Below are 22,070 nucleotides of genomic sequence, written 5' to 3'. Positions count from 1 at the left end.
TTAGTAGTTTCCATTTTCACTCAGAGTAAAAGCCCAAGTCCTTACACTGATTACAAGGACCTCCAAATCTGGGCCTTCCCCCTCTTCTATTGTTCTCGCATCTCCAGTAACCCAGCTCTCCTTGCTGTTCTTAACACATGTTTGGCTTCAGGGTCTTTGCTCTTGCTGTTTACCTAAAACAGTTTTTCATCTGGCATGAGCTTGCAACTTTACTTCCTTCAGGTCTTTGCTCAAACATCTCCTTCTAAGTGTGGCCTTCCTTGACTACGATATTTAAAATTGCAATCCTCCCCTACTTCTTATCCCTTTTCACTGTGTTATTTTCTCCATAATGCTTACCAGTATGTAACAAAATAGAACATGAGCTCCATAAGGGCTAGTATTTCTGTCTGTTTGGTTCACTAGTACAGAACTAAAACAAAGTTTCAGGCAAAAGTTTCAGGTATAGTAGGAGATCAATCAACATGTTTTGGTTGAATGAGTATTTAAATATTTGCCTAGAATAAGGCCCTAGTATACACACAGAAAAAAAAAAAAAAAGGAAAAAAGGGATTGAAGGAAATTGTAAAATGGAAATTGTCCCAAATCTGGTCTGGGAAAGAATTTTTGCATACTATAATTCACAAGTTACTTTTGGGAAATATTAGCATTCCTGAGAAGCAATTTTTAAGTTACTTTAATGGGATTAAGACTAGTTCTGGAACTAGTCACCCACCCACCCTGATGCCTGTCAGTTAAGAGACAAGAAATCAGATATATTCTCCTTTGGAGCTAGCCAACAGTATCTAATCATTCTCTTTTCCTATATAGTCTCTTCCTTGAGTGAATCTTGGAACTGGTCTCTTGCCAATTCAGCAGGATTGTAATAAAATCCTTAAACATGTTTACAACTAGATTGTCGGGGGCAGGGGTGGGGAGCGGTGTTTAACAGGCCTCTAATACATCATTTTATATACGTCTGTATTTTAAAACTATTTACAGTTAAGGTATATATAAGTTATGCCCGTATTAGTGAAATAAATTTAATTCTTTTAAAAGACAGAAGAAACCATATTTGGTAATAGCATATTTTCTTTTTAATAAATTATTGTTTACTACTTGCAAGTATTTAAAAAAAAGTATCATGTCTATGTTAATAAGCAAAAACTACATGCGCGTTTCCTTTCAAAACAACCAGAACCCTCCATGCAGCCCTAGCGATTCCAAGCTAGAAATCAACCCTATTCTGAGATAAAATTTTTGAGACCATCCGGAAATAAGCTCCATGAGCCTTATGGGAAATGTAGTCTCAGATGGTTGGAATAAAACCCGGGCGTCCCTGGGAAAACTGAGGGGAAAAATACTTCCGCACACGAGCAGTGGAGAGTTGAAGTGTTCTCCGTTCCTTGGGCTCGACCGGTGACACTTCAGTGCTTGGGGGACACCTGAAAGGCAGAGACCAGCTTGTTGACTCATGGAAAGGAAAGAAAATTTTACGTAACCCCTACGCGCGGGGGCTTTCGACTCAGAGGAAGCCCGGCAAGGGCGGAGCAGCTTTGCTGAGGGCCCCAGGTGTGGCGAGGGTGTCCTGCGGCGTAGTTTGCCTTGCTGTTGCGGGTTGTGTGTGCTACCCTGTGGGGAGGCTGTGCCGTTGCGTTGAAAACTGTGCTTCGCCGCCTACCAGGAGCCTTTTGGCTTGCAGACAACAGTAAGCCCCTTCAGGGTAGCGGAGAAGAGAACCAGTATATCCAGGAAACTGCTGTATGACAGACATGGTGTCATGCACTTTTAAAAGAGCATGACGTTTGTTTCTTACAGTTACCCTGTGAGGTGAGTAACTTCATTCTTTTACAGAGAGGTGTGACGTTACCTGTTTTAAATTAACAGCTAGTAAGTGGAGGAAATGGTATTCGAACTTATTTTCATTCTTATTATAAGACAGTACTCTGCCTAAAACAATGAATTCATAGTATTCTTTTTTCTAAGGAGTGAATGCTAAGTAAATTTGAATTTGTGATCATTGTTTTTGAGAGTACTCTTGGTGTCTCTGCAGGGAAGACTAATTGAAGCTGTGGGTCCCTCTTGCACATTCCTGCCTGTCTCGGTCTCCAGCTGCCCTGGTTAAAATCTACAAAAGTCTAACCTAGGGCCACAGGAGATGGTGAGTTCATAGAATTGCGGTCCAACGTGCAAGTTCCAGCTGAAGGATTTGTTGCTTCTCTGCCCTCCAGTCTATCTTTCTTTTCTTAGGAAAGAAGAAAGAGATTAATCCTCGGAAGAGACTCTCCTGACTTGGGACTTTTTACACTATTTCAGGACAGAGACAACTCTGTCTTTCCTAGCTAAAGAAAGTAGGGCTTCACTGGTGGTGTTACATCTAGGGACTATGAAGGATTTTGGAGTGTCCCAAACATTTGAGGAGAAAGGTGAGAATTATAGAAGAATGGAGGGTATGGGAAAATGGTCAGGATTCATAGGAAAAAGAAACTTACTGGAGGAGATTGAGTATGTTCAAGGTAAAGAAGAATCAGGAGCTATTACTGAAGACATTCTACTTTCCTAATCTCTCTCTCTCTTTACACACACACACACACACACACACACACACACATACAGTCCCTCTCTCTCTCTCATTGGCTCTCACAAACATTCACATTTACAGCAGGGCATTTCCTTCATTTCCCATTACTTTCAAGATTAAGCTGGCCCCATACTATTTCAGTGGTCACACTTGGCCTCAGTGGATATACTATAATAGTTTATATAATCACAAACTGGTAGTACTAGAATGACTTTCGGGTTTTTTCTAGTTCTGGCTTCTTCATTTTAAGAAGGAATAAAACTAACCCTAGATGGTAGCTGAGTGCTTAGAATCTCACAGCAGAAATTAGGCCTGAAATCCAGTCTTAATTCCCAAACCGTTCCTGTTCATTTGGTCCAAAGTTGCTTAATAAGTTTCTTTTGAAAAACTATAACTGGAAAGAACCAACAATAAAAGAAGTTCAATAATTCATTCATCAAATATTTGCTGAGTATCTATTGTGGATCGAACACTGTTCTGGTGCATGGTATACCACAATGAACAAAACAAAGTCCCTCCTTTTCATGGAGGGAGATAAACAAAAACCAAATAAACAATTTGAAACATTATCTGTCATCTGCGTGATAAGTGCTTTGGAGAAAAAGCCAGAGTAAGGGAATACAGAGTGATTATGACAGTGATGGTGGTATATGAGGTGGTCAAGAAAAGCCTTTTTGGTAAGTGACTCGTAAGCAGAGACCTAAAGGAACTTAAGGAGTGAGCCATGCAGTATCTGGGTGTATCCTGGGGACAAACAGTCCAGGAAAAATAAATGTACAGAGACCCTGAGCTCATCAAGCTTGGCATTTTGGGGGTACATCAAGGAAACTAAATGGCTGATCAGAATGAGCAATAAGAGAGTGACTGGAGGATTGAAGTAGATGAGCTCATCAGAGGTGGGGTGAAGATGGTGTAGGGCCTTGTAGACCTTGGTTTAAAAATATTTGTACAATTAAAAAACTAATGCATTGTAAAAACATTGGAAAGAACAAGTAAAAGAACAAAATAAAAGTTACATATAATCCTGCTATCTTTACAACCCTAAACAATGATTATTTATATTTTGATGTATGACCCCCCGCCCAGGATTGTGTGTGTGTGTGTGTGTGTATAAAAACTTAATTTTAAATAATTTCAAAATTACAACTTGTACAGAGAACTCCAAAATACTGCCACCCGGATACCCAGATCCATCAACTTTTAACACTCCACAATTGCTGTATCCTTCCATTTGTTCTTCTATCCATCTATCCATTCATCCATTGATTTATTTGTTATAATAAATGCTCCTTGATACTTAATACTTCCATGTATATTTCCTAAGAACAGGGATATTCATTTATGTAACCAAATTAACTAGTTATCAAGTTCAAGAAATTTGACATTGATGTAAAGCTTACAGTCTATAAATAACACAAAATTTTCCATTTTAACCATTTTTGAAAGTACAATTCAATGAGATCAATTATATTGATAATGTTGTGCTACCTTTACCATTGTGCTTTACCAAAAACTTTTCATCACCCCAAAGAGAACTCTATACTCATTAATAGTAATTCCACATTTTCCCCTACTCCAGTCCCTGGTAACTGCTGATCTACTTTCTGTCTCTGAATTTGCTTATTCTAGGTATTTAATATAAGTGAGATCATACCATATTTGTCTTTTTGTGTCTGCTTTATTTCACCCAACACGATGTCTTCAAGGTTCATCCATGTTGTAGCATGTGTCAGAATTTCATTCCTTTTACAGCTGAATAATCCATTATGTAGATATACCACGTTTTGTTTATGCATTCATCTGTTGAGCTACACTTACACTGCATCTACCTTTAGGCTATTGTAAGTAATGCTGCTATGAACATTGGTGTATAAATATCTGTTCTAGTCCCTGCTTTAAATTCTTTTGGATTATACCAAGAAGTGAGATTACTGGGTCATAACCGTAATTCTGTGGGCAACCAAACTGATTTCCATAGTGGCTGCACCATTTGACAATCCCACCAACAATCTATAAAGGTTCCAGTTTCTCTGCATCCTTGCTGACACTTATTATTTTGGGGTAGGGTGCAGTGGCATCTCATTGTGGTGTGAAGTAGCATCTCATTATGCATTTCCCTGATGACCAGTGATGTTTAGCATCTTTTCGTGTGTTTATTGGCCATTTGTGTGTCTTCTTTGGAGATATGTCTTTTCAAGTTCTTGGCCCATTTTAAAATTGGGTTGTTTATCTTTTTGTTGTTGAGTTGTAGAAGGTCTTTATATATTCTGGATATTAAACCCTTATTGGATATATGATTTTTAACTGTTGTCTCCCATTCTGTAGTTTGTCTTTTCACTTTCTTAATAATGACCTTGGATACACAGTTGTTTAAAATTTTGATGAAGTCCATTTTATCTGTTTTTTCTTTCGTTGCTTGTGCTTTGGTATCATATATAAGAAATCATTGCCAAATTCAAGGTCATGAAGATTTTCCTGTATGTTTCTTCTAACAGTTTTATTGTCTTAGCTCTTATATTTAGGCTGTTGATCCAGTTTGACTTAACTTTTGTACATAGTGCAAAGTAGGGATCCACTTTCATTCATTTGCATGTGGATAGCCACTTTTCCCAACACCATTTGTTAAAGAGCCTATTCTTTTCCCTTTTTCATGTACTTGGCAACCTTAGTGGAAAATCAGCTGGCCGTACAGGTCCATTTCTGGACTCTCTTTCTATTCCATTGGTCTATATGTCTCTCTTTATACCAGTACCAGACTGTTTTGATTACCATACTTTGTAGTAAGTTTTGAAATGGGGAAGAGTAAGACCTCCAACTTAGTTTCTTTCAAGATGTTTCTGGCTGTTTGGGTCTCTTTGCCAATCCACCTGAATTTCAGGATCAGCTTTTCCATTTTTGCAGAAAAGGCATCTGGGATTTTGGATTTGCATTGAATCTGTTGGTTGCTTTAGGTAGTATTGACATCTCAACAATAAGAGTCTGTACAGCATCATTTTTAATGACTACTAGTTTTCTACCCTTTGGCTAAATCATGATTTTTTTTTTAAACCAACTCCCTATTAATGGACATTATTGCTATTGCTGGTGTTTTCATATCATAAGCAATGATGTGAAAACATTACTTTTCACCCTTCCCTTCCCTTTTTTTCTTTTTTAAAAAATAATAACTAAATTTTATTGAATGTTTACCATGAGCCATGTATTGTTCTAAATACTTTACTTACTTCTCATAAAAATTCTATGGTATGGGTACTGTTTTGTTTTTTGCAAATAAGAAAACTGAGATATTAAATAGTTAAGTACCTTTTTCAAGGTCACAATTTTAGGGTCACAATAAAAACTTTTATGTATCAAAACTATTAAATGGAAGAACTGAATTTAAATCCAGGCTGCCTTGCTCCAAAGCCCAGACTTAAATCCATTTTTGTATTCATCCATTTTTATTTCTTTAGGATAAATTTCTGGGAGAAAACAACCACTAGATTGGAGATTAATGATAAATTGTCAATAGGACAGAAATGCACTCATCTACCCAAGGGAGCATCATTGTCCAAGATTCCTTTGGTCAGATATCAGAGTCAGAAGTAAACATGTCGGTGCTTCCAGAACATGGACTTCCCTGACTTGTTTGAAACATTCTCCCCTCAGTAGCCTTCTCTGTAGTTGGTATATGATTAATCATTGCTAGATTGGTAAGGTAGGGAACTCTCCTTGCCCCCATCTTTTCATGGATCTGTAGAATTTCCTAAGATCATCTAAAAATGATCTGTTTCCAGGCAAGACAGACATCCATCCATTTTTTCATTCAAATTCCACTTTGTTTTCCAGTGGATTTGCAATGAATTATAGTAATTCATATAAAAGATAAGGATATAAGCAGGAAAAATATGGGTTGAAATAGAGATTTAATAGAAAGTTAGAAAACTAATATGCAAGCCATAGTTTATAATGTTAAAATAAAATTTTGTATTTAATCTTGGCAGTCATAGAAAAAGGATACCCAGTCAGTGAAATCATTGGCCTTGTCGGAGAGAATAAGGTATAACAATTCTATAGATAAAGATTTTCCTGGCACTTGATATGAAATAATTTTTTGATGAGTCCTTATATAAGAGTTTGGTAATAGATGCAGTAGCTGCTTTCCTCTGACCATTCCTTAGAGGATTCCTTGCTTTAAGTAGAGTAAGGGAGCACAAAGCAGTGCTCAGTGAACTTAATATTTTCTTTCTCTCTCACTCCGTATAAATACATTTTAGATGTTTAAATATGATTTTGTTCTCACAGATTTTAATTCTGAATCAAGTGCAGAGTAGTTATTAGCTATGCTGTATAACTTATTGTATATCCTGAACAATGAATATAATCAGAGGAATTGATCTGAAGCCTCTTTGTATCTCCCAGTGGTGGACAGTACAAGTTGAAGGTAAATGTTCTGTTACAGGGATCAGTGACATTCCAGAACATAGCTGTGGACTTCACCCTGGAAGAGTGGCAGCTGCTTGACTGTGCTCAGAGGCAGCTGTATTGTGATGTGATGCTGGAGAACCTGAGAAACCTAATCTCAGTGGGTAAGGACAACTTCCCTGTTTAACTCGGAGTTGACCAACAGTGCCCTTCCTTTAAGACTTGTGAAAGCTGTGAACATTCTGAAGCATTAATAAGTTTAGCCCTTATTAACAATTAGTTTCATTAGTCAACAATTATTAATCTCCTTTGGGTATCAGGTAGTCTGAATGTGTTTCCACTTCCCAAGTGGAGGAGAAATGTCTTATCTGTTCCAAGGCCCATTTGTCAGCCTTTAAAGGCTTTGAGAATCAAAAAAGCAGAAGTGAGTTGTGAGGTAATTGTTTGTCCCTATCACTATGTTCCTGGTTCTGTGTTGTTTCCCATGAACAGGATGTCCATTTACTAACACAAAAGTGATCTTCAGGGTAGAGCAAGGACAAGAGCTTTGGATGGTGGAGGGAGAGAACCGATGTTGGAACTATCCAGGTGAGTGACAGAAAATCAGGTGGATGGGAGTCTTTGGAATTGAGATCCCAGTTGGTCTATGAGGGATAGACACCTTTGAAATACTTTCCAGGAAGTACCTCTTAAAAGCCACAAACCTTTGGAAGTGACTGGGTGCATTTGACATAATATCATCAGATCCCCAAATGATATCTTCACTTTTATTCTCCCCACTTAGATCCTCTTTGTTTAGCTTTTGTTGTGGAGCAGTGTACCTCTCCTTTCTATTTTGTATCCTCACACTACCTGTTTCATCTAGGTTCTTACTTTGTTAATTCTTAAAATCCTCATTCTTCTTCCTTCTTCAACATGATCACAGATCTTTGTCCATATAGCTAGTTTGTACAATGTAGTCAGAGTGTGTGGATTTGAAGGAATATAGAATGATATAAGAGTCCAGAAGTGTTGCATTAATAGGGCTTCCTTCCAATGGAAGGAAAGCTTAGAAATAGAGAATTGTCTTCTTCCCCACTTCCCCAATTTATTATATAACTGGACTTAGCATTTGTAGGGTTTTGAGCCTAGCAGTGATGATGTTATATTTGACACTGTTTTAGTTTCCTGGTCTGTTCAAGCAAATACCATTGGGTTAAACAATGGGAATTTATTAGCTCATGGTTTAGAGGCCGGGAAAATGTCCAAATCAAGGCGTCATCAAAGCGTTGCTTTCTTCCTGAACCCAGGCATTCTGGGACTGGCTGCAAGTGATCCTTGGTCTTTAGTTTGTCACATGGCAAGGCACACAGTGGCCTCTTCTAGCCTCTCCCTTCTCTTCCAGGTTCCACTGATTTCAGCTTCTGGCTGCTTCCTCTGTGGCTTTCTCTGTCTGAATTTCATTCTGCTTGTAAAGGACGCTAGTAATGAGATTGAGATCTATCCTGATTGCACTGGGCCACACCTTAAGTGGAGTAACCTCATCAAAAGTTCCTACTTACAATGGGTTCACACCCACAGGAATGGATTAGATTTAAGAACATGTTTTTCTGTGGTACATATAGCTTCAAACCACCACAGACATGATGTGGTGTCGTGGTAACAGTAGTCAGAATTACCTTACCCACAAAGTATACAAAAGCAAAGGCCAGTATGGACTAGAACTCTTGTGTTTCAGGTCCTGAGGATTAATGGAAGCCATAAATTTGGAAACCAAAATGTGAAATTTGAATTGAAGAGTATGGGGTCAAGGGCAAAGCAGGGCTCCAGACCTATTATACTTGGCAGATTGAAAGAGATTATAAAAAGCAGGATTGTTTATTAGGAGAAATTCATATCCAGGAACCTTGCTAGAATAAATTGATAAAGACAAATGGAATTTGCTTCTGGCCTCTTTTAAGTGTCCTGCTGGACTTCTGAATTCCTGGGTATATATCAGCATTAGAGAATAAATCCTAGCTAGAAAAGGAGTTGGAGAACTTTCTACAAATACTCCTCAACTGTAGTTTGGATGGGGTCGGTGGCAGAGAATATAGGAATGTTCCTATAGATAAAACGGAGTTGATGATTTGATGATTCACTTGGCGGTTGTGTGCAGGATAAGGAAGAGGGGCAATTTAATTTTTTTTCAATTTAGTTTTTAGATGTTGTAGACTTTGGCTCTGATTGAACTTCTCCAGTCAGTCCTCCTCCTCTCATTTCCCCATAACACCTTTATCTCCTGTTTCCTTGATTACTTATTTATTCCTCTAAGACTGGTCTCCCCATTCTCAGGGCTCACCTGCATCCTTGTTGAGAGTCCTTTTTAACTTCCACTGTCTTCATTATGACTTGACTTTGTGCCTGTTTCACCATCTTTCATGAATTGGAAAGTCATAATTGTAAGCAGAAGTTACTTGTTCTCATTATTGTCTGTTTTCTAGAAGCCCCCATTTCAGCAGTTTTTTCTTAGAAGCCCAGGGGCAGGGTAAATACAGGCTATTTTGTTGTCCAAATGGGAAACTAGACCTAAAACCAGAGGCTTCTTGAAATTTCTTTCTATAATATATTGGAAAGAATAACGGGAATATTTCATTTTACTCCTTTTTAGAAGTTGACTGCTTACTTGATGATGAACTAGAGAGACAATGGGGAAGCACAGATAATTTTTTGAACCCAGATGTGTTCACTTTCAAGGAAACATTGACTAAGGAGAAAGTCGAAAATTATAATCCAAATATAAATCTTACTTCTTCAAGAAAAAAACATGAATGTGAATCAAATGGAAAGAGTTTGGAACCTAATTTCGACTTATTCAGTTATAATAAAAGTTATGCTAAAGAAAACACTTATGAATGCAATGACTGCGGGAAAGCTTTCAAAAAGAAATGTTATCTAATTAGACATAAAAAACAACATTCAAAGAAAAAAACCTTTGAGTACAATGGATGTGAGAAAGCCTATAGTAGAAAGGCACACCTTGTAAGTCATCAGAAAATTTATAATGGAGAGAGATGCTTTGTGTGCAGTGATTGTGGGAAAGCCTATAGCAGGAAGGCACACCTTGTAACTCATCAAAAAATTCATAATGGAGAGAGACCCTTTGTGTGCAGTGATTGTGGGAAAGCTTTTATGCATAAAGCACAACTTGTGGTCCATCGGAGACTTCACACTGGAGAGAAACCTTATGAGTGCAGTCAGTGTGGGAGGACATTCACTTGGCACTCCTCCTTTACTCAACATGTGAAGTCTCATTCACTTGAGAACTTATTTGAATGTAAGGAATGTGGGAAAACCTACAAGTACAGTTCATCCCTTTATAAGCATGCTAGATGTCATACAGGAGAGAAACCATACTGTTGTAGAAAATGTGGCAAAGCCTTTGCAAACTCATCAGTGCTTGTTATGCATCAGAGAATTCATACAGGAGAGAAACCCCATGGATGTACTGAATGTGGCAAAGCCTTCATCAAGAAGTCTCATCTCCTTAAACATTGCTTAATTCATACGGCAGAGCATCAACATGAATGTAACATATGTGGGAAATTTTTTCACCGGAAGCCAAACCTCATTTTTCATCAAAGAAGTCATAAAAAAAAGGAAGGCTTATGAATGTGGGAAAACTTAAAATCTTAGGCAAGAGAGAATTAATAATTGTTAAAACTCTATTGATTGAGTATGGAAGAGCATGTGAAATTCATATTCTGTGATATTACTAATTTTATTAAAGATTACAGAAAAATTTGAATTATATATGGTAGACAATTTTACTGTTGAGTATAAAACTTGGGAAGTTGTGAAAAATTGAATGATCATGGCATCAGAGTGACAATTACATGTATGCATTGCCTCTGATTTATGACTTTTACACAAATGCTAGAATTGCTTCAGAAATCTATACTTAGGTTTGAAATATATTGTGCACATTATACAAAATTATACCTATCAAAAGAATTTGTGGTAAACATTTGTCTCTTCAAATCCTAAAAAAATCACTATTTCCAAACTTTTGACACCGAATATTCTAGTGTATATATTTAGCTACACTAAAGCTTTCTATTGTTGACTTCATTCTTTTCTTCACCAGCATAACCTTAAGCCCAGAATATGATTATGATTTGGCAAGAAGAAAGCCACAACTGTTACATATAGCTCAAAATGAGCATGATATTGAATCTCTAGAAGGCTGTTTTTCTTTATTTGAAGTCTGTGTCTTTGTGTAGTTGTCAAAATCATGTCTGAAACAGCCACACATAATGTACACAGACTACCCTTTTACTTTTTACATCCACTTTCCTTCTAGAATATGTTATACCTTGAGATATTTTTACTTTTACTTTTTCTCCTATTTAACAGGAACAGTCAGAAATGTCACTTTTGGTGGGGGAAAAGAAGAGGGAGTTTTTGCTTAATGGGTGCAGTTTCTGTTTGAGATGATGAAAAGTTGGGGTAATGTATGTTGGTGATGGTAGCATAATATTGTGAATGTAATTAATATCAGTGTACACTTGAAAGTGGTTACAATGGGAAATTTTGAGTTGTGTAATGTTACCACAATAAAAAGTTTAAAAGAAAATGCCACTTTTTTCGTTTAAAGTATCTATATTCAGACATTTGATAGATTTTTCCAATATAAAAGAAAGGTTAATTTGTATGTTTATACAATACCTCCTCATTATATACATATTTAATTAATTTAATTTTTATATATTTAATATATATATTCCAAAAATTTGATCAAGAAAATACCACCTGAAATCCCATGTTCCCGAAAAAACACCATTAACATTTTAGTGATTCTTTTGTCCTGAATCTCTTTATATCTCTATATAAAATGAAGAGATTTTACATAAGTGGTATTGGGATCATATAATATATATCATAAACACAGTAAGGTGTTTTAAAATATTTTCTTTACTTACTTGTGTCCCTTCCCCCTCAACTATTCCCCATACACAGAAATTTTCTCCCCATACCTAGTCTCATAAATAGGAAAGTGTTCAAGTGATTTTTTTTAGAGAAGAGGGATTGGCTTCCTCCCTGCCTTAGGAGAAGGAAAGAACAAATCTGTATGTTCAGTGCTCCCAAAGTTTGGGGGCCAGGATGCCCATCAGGACCTCTCAGCAACACTGGGTGGCCCAGTGTCACACGTCCTCCTTAGGAACCAAACTCTACTAGATATTCCACATTCTGATCCTTGCCTAGGGACTCTTTGCTGCTGTTTACTAACCTGTCCTCCTACAAAAAGAGAAATTGCTGTACCAGTATGCTCATCCCTGACCTGGAACAGATTTCTTCACCTTAGTGTGGAGCAAGTTGCTACATGGTGTGTCATGGGAACAGGTTCAGGCACAACTGAGATTCTCAGCAAATGACTACTTGATTACTTACATAACTCAAGGGGTCCAAAAGAGCTGGGAAAAAGGTTCTATTGTGCCCAGTCCTCCAGGGAGGGCAACTGCTCAGATCAGGGTTGGTGGATGGTGGCTCTGTATGCCTTGCTTCACATCAGAGATGAGGGATCTGTTGCTGCTTGAGTTCTGGGTGCTTATGCAACCTAAGGGTAAGAGGGCCCTGCCACTGAGCAAAAAGCATGTATCAAGCAAACTTTGTGCAGAGTTCCTGCCCTGACAAGCAGCTGGGACTGCCTGTTCCTAGTTATGGGGTCAAGGGATTGTCAGACCATTCCATTTCTGGGTAGCTTGTTTTTTATGATTGAGAGCCCCAGGCTGTGAAATGGAAACATACTGAAACATCTGCATGCAAACAAGCAAGAGGGGGAAAGGATGGGAGTATGCGAGGGCTGGGAGATGGCCACAGAGCATGCCCATGACTTCCTCAGCACCTAAATATATGTGTGGATCTCAGGTGGCTGAGAATTTCCCTGAGTTTACCATTCACAGACGCTTGCTTGAAAGCTTTGGTTCAATAAGAAGAAAATTGAACCTAGAGGGAAAAGGAATGCAAGAAGCAATGATGACCAAAAATTTTAAACATGTTGGTGAATCTGAATTAGTTGTTGACTGTAAGTGATTGAAATAATGACTGATTTGGGAGAGGGCTAGAAGTAAGAAGAAATGAATGTACTAGATAATAACATTGGAAAAGTGGGTGGAATCAGGGCAAAAGTGTTATAGAGTGCTTGTTCTGGGAAAGGGGAGAAATGAAACCACTTAGAACTGTGAGATCTCAGAAAAAAAGTCTAACATATAGAGGGAATTTCTGACCCAGAGGCTCCACAGCTTATCTCACAGAAACCAGATGGGCCATAAAATACGGGTTGAAGACTGTTTAAAAACTCCAGTCATGGTGGCGCCTCAACCCCCAAAAGGTCTGCTCCCTCCAAATAGATAATGCAGCTGCACTTCAAGGCCCGCTCCCTCCAAATAGATAATGTAGCTGCACTTCAAAGGAGAGTAGTGCGTCAGAACCCTAGAACCAATCAGCTCAGAAGATGGTAAGCTCTCAGGTACAGGAACCACTCAGCAGACACCCTTCACATCCAATGTGGTTTTTATTTCTTTCTCTTTAAAAATGCAGCTCTCAAAAAGAGAGCTGGAGCCATTTTCTTTCTTTTCACTGGCTCCCACCTGCTTTCTTCCTCTAATAAATCTTCAACTTTCTACTTAAAGCTTTGACTGACTGCATTGTGTGGATTCTTAAACAACTCCGACCTAACATCTGGTGCCAAAACCTGGGATGGAGGTTCGACTGAGGCTTAAGTATCCGGCCCCTTAGGGGCAACAAGACAGTCTCTTGGTCAGCCCCGTTCGGAGGACCGACTGCAGTTTGAGTTTCCTGGCCCCTCGGGGCAACAGGGCAGCCTTCCAGTCGACTCTGTTCCCCAAACTACACAGTCGTTCAAGTTTCCATGCAATCATTGGCTTGAGTCTATCAACTCAAACCGCCTTGACGCAATGCCGGCTGACCCCCATGGCTCTCAAATATCTACAACTAATTCGGCCCTAGATAAGTGATGTCTTTCTGTCCAGATCCTCCCTTGAGAGTTTTGTTCAGTGTCCCAGGGACACCTCAGCCCACCCCAGCGTGTTGCCTAAGCCCGCTCTAACATGGTGCCCGGCTTCGTAAGCCTGGAAATCTGAGCACTCAGTCAAAACTCTCCAATGCTCCGGGAGCATGTTTCCACATTGCAGCAGTCAAAGTAACTTGGGGGATGCTTTGAGCGAAAAACTGCATGCGATTTCCTAATCCCCAACGACAAACCGGGGACGCCTGCTTTGTTGTTGTGACAGATCGTACAGATCTGGGTCATTAGTCTCACTTGAGCAACGTTTTGGGTGGCCTCTGTAAGCCTCCAAAAGAGCAGGGGGACTGTGAGCCTCTCATGGGTGATTTCCATAAGCCTCCCATGAACATAGCCCCAATTCTTGTCAGCCTCATCCGAGGAGACCGTAAGCCTCCAAAGGAGCGGGGGGACTGTGAGCTTCTCACGGGTGATCTCCGTAAGCCTGCCCTCATAGGAGCAGGCCTTAGTGTTAATTATGTTTTTACGCTGCAACCACATCACACTGGCAATTATAGCTCTAGGAGGTATCTTCTTTGTACAGTTGTTGTGGTGCAGCATTGTTGGTTTTCTGGGAAACAGGACAGTGGGCTCCTGGGTTCTATTGGCCTGTTTTACAGCACAGTCTGGCACTATGTAGCAGAGCCAGTCTGGAGGCAGTCTTCACTGAAAAGCTAAAGTGATCGAGTCTTTTTTGGCAGGCAGAGGCAAAGGTGTCTGTAGTAAAAGATGTTTTCAGTAACAGCATGTTCATATCTACTTCTGGAGCACATCCATGTGATGTGGTTGACCCCCTTATAGTTCTAGGGGGTACAGAAATGGTCTCACTAATAACTCTGATGGGGAGAGAGCATGCAGTCACAGTACTAGGAGCCTGGTGTAAACATGCAAGCAAGCACTTCAATTAAAACAGAGGTCTAATTTTTCTTCACATTTTTACTAGGGTTATGTTAGATAATGGGTAGAACATAATTTATATATTTGCCTTGCTTCTTTTTAAAAGTTTTTCTTTGTTGTTGAAGATGAAGCTCTGACTTGTAGCTAACTGCAAGCACTTTTAGAGAAGCATCAGAGTAAAACAATGAAACATACAAGGAAATTTGGCTGTTTTTGTGAAATAGAACACTTTAAAAATAACTAAAATCATAACTGGCAGAACTATATTGTTTGATGTTATGCAGATTAGTAACCAAAAAGAAGTTTTTAATTTTTATAACAATGTCTAAATTTTTTTCTGCAACTTATAACATATTACATGAATTTCGTTATTTTTAGCACTTCAATTTTTTAAAGGTGAATGACCAAATTCTTTGTAACTGTTGGGAATAAAAAGATATTCTTAGAGCTTGACCTTGAGAAAGCAAAATGTTAAAAGTTGTCAGGTTTGAAACAGTATTTTTTTATTTAACTAAAGTTAAGGAAAGACTTAACTCTTTTAAAAGTGGGAAGACAATATTTTTAAACAACCAAGACATGATAAAGTTAACAAGAAGTGCAAGAAGTTATTTTGATAAAACAGATTTTCTGCCTTTTACATTGATTAAAATATTTTCTGACAAACAGACAATGACAGTTATTTGTGAGCAAGATACCTGCTCTACAAGAAACACTAAAGGGAGCACTACAGACAGAAAGGAAAGGACAGGAGTGAGAGGTTTGGAACACAATTTTGGGAGATAGCACAGCAATGTGGGTGCACTGAACAAAGATGATTGTGAGTATGGTTGAAGGAAGAAGGTTAGGAGCATATGGGATACCAGAAGGAAAGAGGAAAGATAGAGACTGGGACTGTATAACTCAGTGAAACCTAGGGTGCTCAATGATTGCGATAAAAGGTACAAATATGTTTTTACATATGAGGTAGAACAAATGAATGTCAATATCGCTAGTTGTTAAAAATAGGGTGGGATTGGGGGAAAACAATCAATGCAAAGTAGAGACTAATTAACAGAAACATTGTATTATGCTTCCTTTAATATACCAAAGGTGATATACCAAAGCTAAATGCATATGGGGGGGGGGCAAAGGGGAAGGGTATGGGACTCTTTGCATTGGTCATGTTGTCTGATTCTTTATTCTGCTTTAGTTTAATGCTATCTTTCCTTTTGGTGCTTCCTAGCTGTTGTGTTTTTTTTTCTCTCTTTCTTTTTTCTTTCTCTTTTGTCTCTCTGCCTTCTTTGACTCTTCCTCCGTCTTTGTGGAAGAAATGGAGATGTCCTTATATAGATAGTGGCAATGGTGGAGAATACATAAATACGTGACTATACAGGGAACCATCAATTGTTTACTTAGGATGGAGTATATAGTGTGTGAACAAGACCATCTAAACCAAAATGGGTTGATGAAGAAATCTTGAGGACACTATGTTGAGTGAAATAAGACAGACACATAAGGACAAATATTGCAGGGTCTCACTGATGTGAACCAATTATAATATCTAAACTCATAGACATAAAATATAACTTACCAGGATATAGAATGAGACTGAAGAATGGGGAGCAGTTGCTTATTATGAGCAGAATTTTCAACTAGCGTGAACTTAAATGTCTGGAAATGGACAGAGGTGATGGTAGCACATTGTGAGAATAACTAACAGTGCTGAATGATGTGTGAATGTGGTGGAAATGGTAAGCTCAGAGTCACTTATGTCACCAGAAGGAAAGTTGGAGGTTAAAAGATGGGCATGTATAAAACAGTGAATCTTGTGGGGGACAATGTCCATGATTAACTGTACAAATATTAGAAATCTCTCTCATGAACTAGAACAAATGTATGACACTATAAGTAGAAGTTAAGAGAGAGGCATATAGGAAAAAAATATACCTGTTGCAAACCATATACTACAGTTAGTAGTATTTTAACGTTCTCTCATCAACAGTAACAAATGTACTATACCAATACTATGAATCAATAATGGAGGGGGAGTGGTTAGGGGTATGGGAAGATTTGAGTTCCCTTTTTTGTCTCTATTTCTTTTCTGGAGTAATGAAAATGTTCTAAAAATTGAATTAAAAACTTGTGGTGATGGATGCACAGCTGTATGATGGTACTGTGGGCAACTGATTGTACACTTTGGATCTTTGGATAATTGTATGGTATGTGAACAGTCTCAATTAAAAAAACTAAAAAAAAAACACTAGGGTTTTTAGTAGGAAACATTAAAAAAAAGAAATGCTCAGCATCTCAGAATTTAGAAATAACCATTACAACTCAGGAATACATGTAGCTGCTGTAAGAGCTTACAATCTAGGAAGCCTTCCCCTGATAACCTATGCTCTCAGACTCAATTCTCAGAGTTTGCACATTGTAGCTAGTTCATATTAGTGAGGCATTATAATGTTTTTCCTTCCACTTCTGGTTTATTTCCCTCAACATACGGTCCTCAATGTCCATTGACCTTACAGTTTCACTCCTTCTTGTAGCAGCTCAATATTCCATTGTTTGACAGTTCACCATTCCATTCATAAGTGATGTACCCTTAGGCCACCTCCATCCACTACAAACCATGAATACTGATACCATAAACCCCACTGAGCAAACGTCCATTCGTGTCCCATTTTTCAGTTCTTCCAAGTATACACCCAATAACCAAGTTGCAGGACCATATGGCAAGCCCATGCTTAGCTTCCTGTGGAACCACCACACTGCCCTCCAGATGGGCTGCACCATTCTACTTTCCCACCAATGGTGATAAGGTACATCTCTTTCTCCATACTTTCTCCAGCACTTGTATCCCTCTGTTTATTTTTTAGATGGTTTTATTTACATACCATACATTCCATCCTAAGTAAACAGTCAGTGGTTCCCTGTATAATCACATAGTTATGCATTCACCAACACTATCTATATAAGGACATTTACCAACACCATCTATATAAGGATTTCCATTTCTTCCACAAAGAAAGAGAAGAGGCAGAAAAAGTAAAAAGAAAAAAGAAACAGGAAAAAAATGTCAACTTAAAAGCAACAAAAGAAAAAATAAAATTAAAATAAAATACAATAAAAAAAGTCAGACAACATTACCAATGCCAAGAATCCCATACTCCTCCTTTATATCCCCCTCTTATAGATATTTAGCTTTGGTTTATTGCCTTTGTACAATTAATGGAAGCATATTACAATGTTACTGTTAACTATAGACTCTACTTTGCATTGACTGTATTTTTCCCCAATACCACCCCATTTTTAACACCTTGCAACATTGACATTCATTTGTTCTTCCTCATGTAAAAACATATGTGTACATTTTATCACAATCATTGACCACTCTAGGTTTCACTAAGTTATGCAGTCCCAGTCTATCTTCTATCTTTCCTTCTGGTGTCCTACATGCCCCAACCTTCCTCTTTCAACCGTATTCACAGTCATCTTTGTTCCGTGTACTTACATTATTGTGCTACCATCACCCAATATTGTGCTCCAAACCTCTCTCTCCTGTCTTTTCCTATCTGTCTGTAGTGCTCTCTTTAGTATTTCCTGTAGAGCAGGTTTCTTGTTCACAAACTCTGTCATTGTCTGAGACTATTTTAAACTCTCCATCATTTTTAAAGGACAGGTTTTCCAGATATAGAATTCTTGGCTGGCAGTTTTTCTTTTTCAGTGTCTTAAATATATCATACCACTGCCTTCTTGCCTCCATGATTTCTACTGAGAAATCCACACATAGCTTTATCGAGCTTCCCTTGTATGTCATGGATTGCTTTTCCCTTGCTGCTTTCAGGATTCTCTCTTTATCTTTGACATTTAATAATATGATTATTAAGTGACTTGGCATAGGTCTATTCAGATCTATTCTGTTTGGGGTATGCTGTTCTTCTTGGATCTGTAATTTTATGTCTTTCATAAGAGATGGGAAATTTTCAGTGATTATTTCCTCTGTTATTGCTTCTGCCCCTCTTCCCTTCTCTTCTCCTTCTGGGACACCCATGACACATATATTCATGTCCTTCATGTTGTTATTCAATTCCTGAGATGCTGCTCCTATTTTTCCATTCTTTTCCCTATCTGTTCTTTTGTGTATAGGATTTCAGATGCCATATTCTCCAGTTCATGAATCTTTTCTTCTGCCTCTTGAGATCTGCTGTTGTATGTCTCCATTGTTTTCTTCATCTCTTCTATTGTGCCTTTCATTCCCATAAGTTCTGCCAATTGTTTTTTCAAACTTTTGAGTTCTTCCTTTTGCTTTCCCAATGTCTTCTTTATATCCTTCTTCTCTTTTGCCATATGTTCCCTCAACTCATTGATTTGATTTAGGAGATTTGTTTGATTAATAATTAGTTGTTTCAGTTCCGATATCTCAGTTGAAGTGTAAGTTTGTTCCTTTGGGCCATATCTTTGTTTTCCCTAGTGTGATTTGTAATTTTTCATTTTCTAGGCATCTTGTTTCCTTGATTACCCCAATCAGATTTTCCCAGACCAGATGGGCACAGGTCTCAGGAGGATGCTGTATTCAGTATCAGTTTCCTTAAGGGTGATACCCAGCAGATTGTCAGATTTTCCTGTGAGGCCTCTAGTCTCTGTGATTTTCCTATCCTGCCCAACAGGTTGTGCTTGTCAGCCCACAGCTCCCCATGGGTGTAAAGAGGTGTTGTCCCTTTAATTCTCACTGGACCCTGTCCTGGCCAAGGGCTGAGAGTGTCAGAAGCCAAGTTTAAGTTGTTTCTGTTTTTTTCCTCCCCCAGGCCCTGGGTATCTGAATTCTCTGGGGAGGACCTTTTATTAGGGAAGATATACCCTTTAGAGAATTAATCATCTACACTTGAATTCCTCCTCTGTGTCTCTGACTCTGTTAATTCCACCACTGCTGACAATTTAAAATGCCTGAGGCTTTCTCTAATGAGTTACTTAGAATGAGAGGGGAAAGAAGGAAAAAGAGAGAGAGCCCTTTTCCAGAGCTAGTCCTCAGCTCTCCCAGTTTTGCCAGTTGACCAGTGTTGGTACCCAGTTCTGTGACCCTTTTTGGGGGGGGATACAGTAATTTTCCAGTATTCTGCACTCAGCTGTCTCCAAAAGCCTGTTTTTATTTATTTATTCATTCATTTATTTATTTATTTGTCTATCAGCCCTGTCTCCTCTCTGCCAGGAGGAACCTCAGGTTCCTTTCCTGCTTGCTCCAGGTATATCTGTGCTTGTACCTTGCACTCAGTAGTCCAAATTTGTTAATTAAAACTGCAATTGGAGCTTGGTTGACTTACTTTCCCTTGCTCCACTTAACCCGCTTTTTTCCACAGGGATGTATTTCAGCTCAGCCTGCTGTGCCGGTGGGGGGTGGGGGGTGGGGGTTGGCACCATCTCTGCAGTTTGGTGAGCTTTACTTACAGTTCTATGCTGCAATCTCAGCCATTCCACCCATTCCAGGCTGGTGTATGATGTGTGTCCAGTCACAGATGTCCCTGAACAGTTGTTCCAGACTATTTACTAGTTGTTCCTGGCTATTTACTAGTTGCCCCAGAGGACTAACTAAATTCCACATCTCTCTATGCTGCTATCTTGCCCTGTCCTTCTCCTCTTTTCTTAATGAAAGAGATCTAAAAATCTGTACTTTTCAAAAGCAGAGACTATCAAATTGGTGTTTTAAATCCAGATTTAAGCTGCATACAAGAACCATACAGAAAGGCTGAACAGAACAAGACCCTTCAAGCAAATCATAGGAAGTTAGCATAGCAATATTAATTGATATAGACCAGGGTGCAGCAAACTTTTTCTGTAAAGGGTTAGACAATATTTTAGGCTTTGCAGGCCATACACTGTCTGTTGCAACTATTCAACTCTGTCCCTGTAGCCCCAAAGCCACCAGAGATAATATGTAAACAAATGAGCACAGCTGTGTTCTAATAAAACTAGTTAGTATACTATTGCAGTAGGCCATACAAAGAATGGCAAAGGTATGAGCCAAGTCAGTGGTACTGAGGGATGGAGAGAAAGCATTATACTGAAAGAAGATTAGAAGAGAGAAATGAACAAGTCTTTATATCAATGCATGTGCTAGAATTGAAAAGCAAATAAATTGCTCAGGATTTGGCAAATCAAACTCCCCCCAGGTGGTGGAAATGTAAATTGGCATAAACTTTTGCATCACATTTGGCAATATAAGTTAAAAGTCTGAAAATTGTTCATACCATTTGACTAAGCAATTCAATTTATAAGAATTTGCCCTAAAGAAGTAATAAGAAATTTGGTAAATGATTTATGTACAAAGACGTTTATCACTGTGTTATTTACAATTGCAAAGGTTAGTGCAGTGGGAGATTTATTGTGTGTGTAGGTGTCTGAGGGGGTGGTTTCTGTATATGGTATCATGTCATCTACAAATAGAGAAAATTTTACCTCTTCCTTTCCAATTTGGATGCCTTTTATTTCTTTTTCTTGCCTAATTGCTCTGGCAAGAAAGTCCAGCACAATGTTGAATAACAGTTATGTTGGGGTATCCTTTCTTGTTCCTGATCTTAAAGGGAAAGTTTTCAGTCTTTCACCATTAAGCAGGATGTTAGCTGTGGCCTTTTCATATATGCCCTTTATCATGTTGAGGAAGCTTCCTTCTGTTCCTAGTGTTGTAACTGTTATTAAAAAGCAATACTGGATTTTGTCAAATACCTTTTCTGCATCAATTGAGATGATCATGTATGTGTGTGTATTTTCCCCTAATGTTGTGTATTACATACGTTGATTTTCTTATGTTGAGCCACCTTTGCATAGCAGGGATAAATCCCACTTGATCATATAATTCTTTTAATATGCTGTTGGATTCCATTTGTTAGTATTTTATTAAGGATTTTTGCATCTATATTCATAAGAAATATTGCTCTTTAGTTTCCTTTTCTTGTGATATCTTTATCCGGCTTTGGTATCAGGGTGATGGTGGCTTCATGGAATGAATTAGAAATTGTTCCCTCCTCTTCAAGTTTTTGGAAGACTTTTAGCAGAATTGGAGTTAACTCTTCTTGGAATGTTTGGTAGAATTCCCCTGTGAAGCCATCTGGCTCTGGGCTTTCCTTTTTTGGGAGGTTTTTGTTTACTGATTCAATCTCTTTACTAGTAATTGGTTTGTTGAGATCTTCTTTTCCT

The 22,070-nt window shown here is 38.4% G+C and overlaps 1 protein-coding gene across 5 annotated transcripts; it reads left to right on the top strand.

The window, feature by feature from the left end:
* The first annotated feature begins 1,306 nt into the window (after positions 1–1,306).
* On the top strand, positions 1,307–11,531 carry LOC119527490 (zinc finger protein 684-like). Of its 5 annotated transcripts, XM_037827568.1 has the most exons (6): positions 1,307–1,809; positions 2,033–2,140; positions 2,230–2,405; positions 7,002–7,128; positions 7,457–7,552; positions 9,594–11,531. In XM_037827568.1, exons 4-6 carry the CDS (start codon positions 7,095–7,097, stop codon positions 10,592–10,594), a joined length of 1,131 nt encoding a protein of 376 aa, XP_037683496.1. In that variant the 5' UTR covers positions 1,307–1,809; positions 2,033–2,140; positions 2,230–2,405; positions 7,002–7,094; the 3' UTR covers positions 10,595–11,531. The 5 variants fall into 5 exon arrangements, with proteins under 5 accessions (XP_037683496.1, XP_037683494.1, XP_037683493.1 ...); XM_037827566.1 differs by lacking the exon at positions 2,230–2,405 and having other exon boundaries at positions 1,307–1,551; XM_037827565.1 differs by lacking the exon at positions 2,230–2,405.
* Positions 11,532–22,070: the final 10,539 nt, after the last annotated feature.

Source organism: Choloepus didactylus, chromosome 2, assembly GCF_015220235.1.
Source record: "Choloepus didactylus isolate mChoDid1 chromosome 2, mChoDid1.pri, whole genome shotgun sequence".
In the NCBI taxonomy this organism is placed as follows: domain Eukaryota; kingdom Metazoa; phylum Chordata; class Mammalia; order Pilosa; family Megalonychidae; genus Choloepus; species Choloepus didactylus.
This window is presented reverse-complemented; position numbering and strand designations above follow the sequence as displayed.

Excerpts from the sequence above, each read along its gene's own strand:
- LOC119527490 (XM_037827566.1), top strand. Across the intron at positions 7,129-7,456 it reads GAGAAACCTAATCTCAGTGG|GATGTCCATTTACTAACACA; the intron begins GTAAGGACAACT and ends TCCCATGAACAG. Across the intron at positions 7,553-9,593 it reads CCGATGTTGGAACTATCCAG|AAGTTGACTGCTTACTTGAT; the intron begins GTGAGTGACAGA and ends ACTCCTTTTTAG.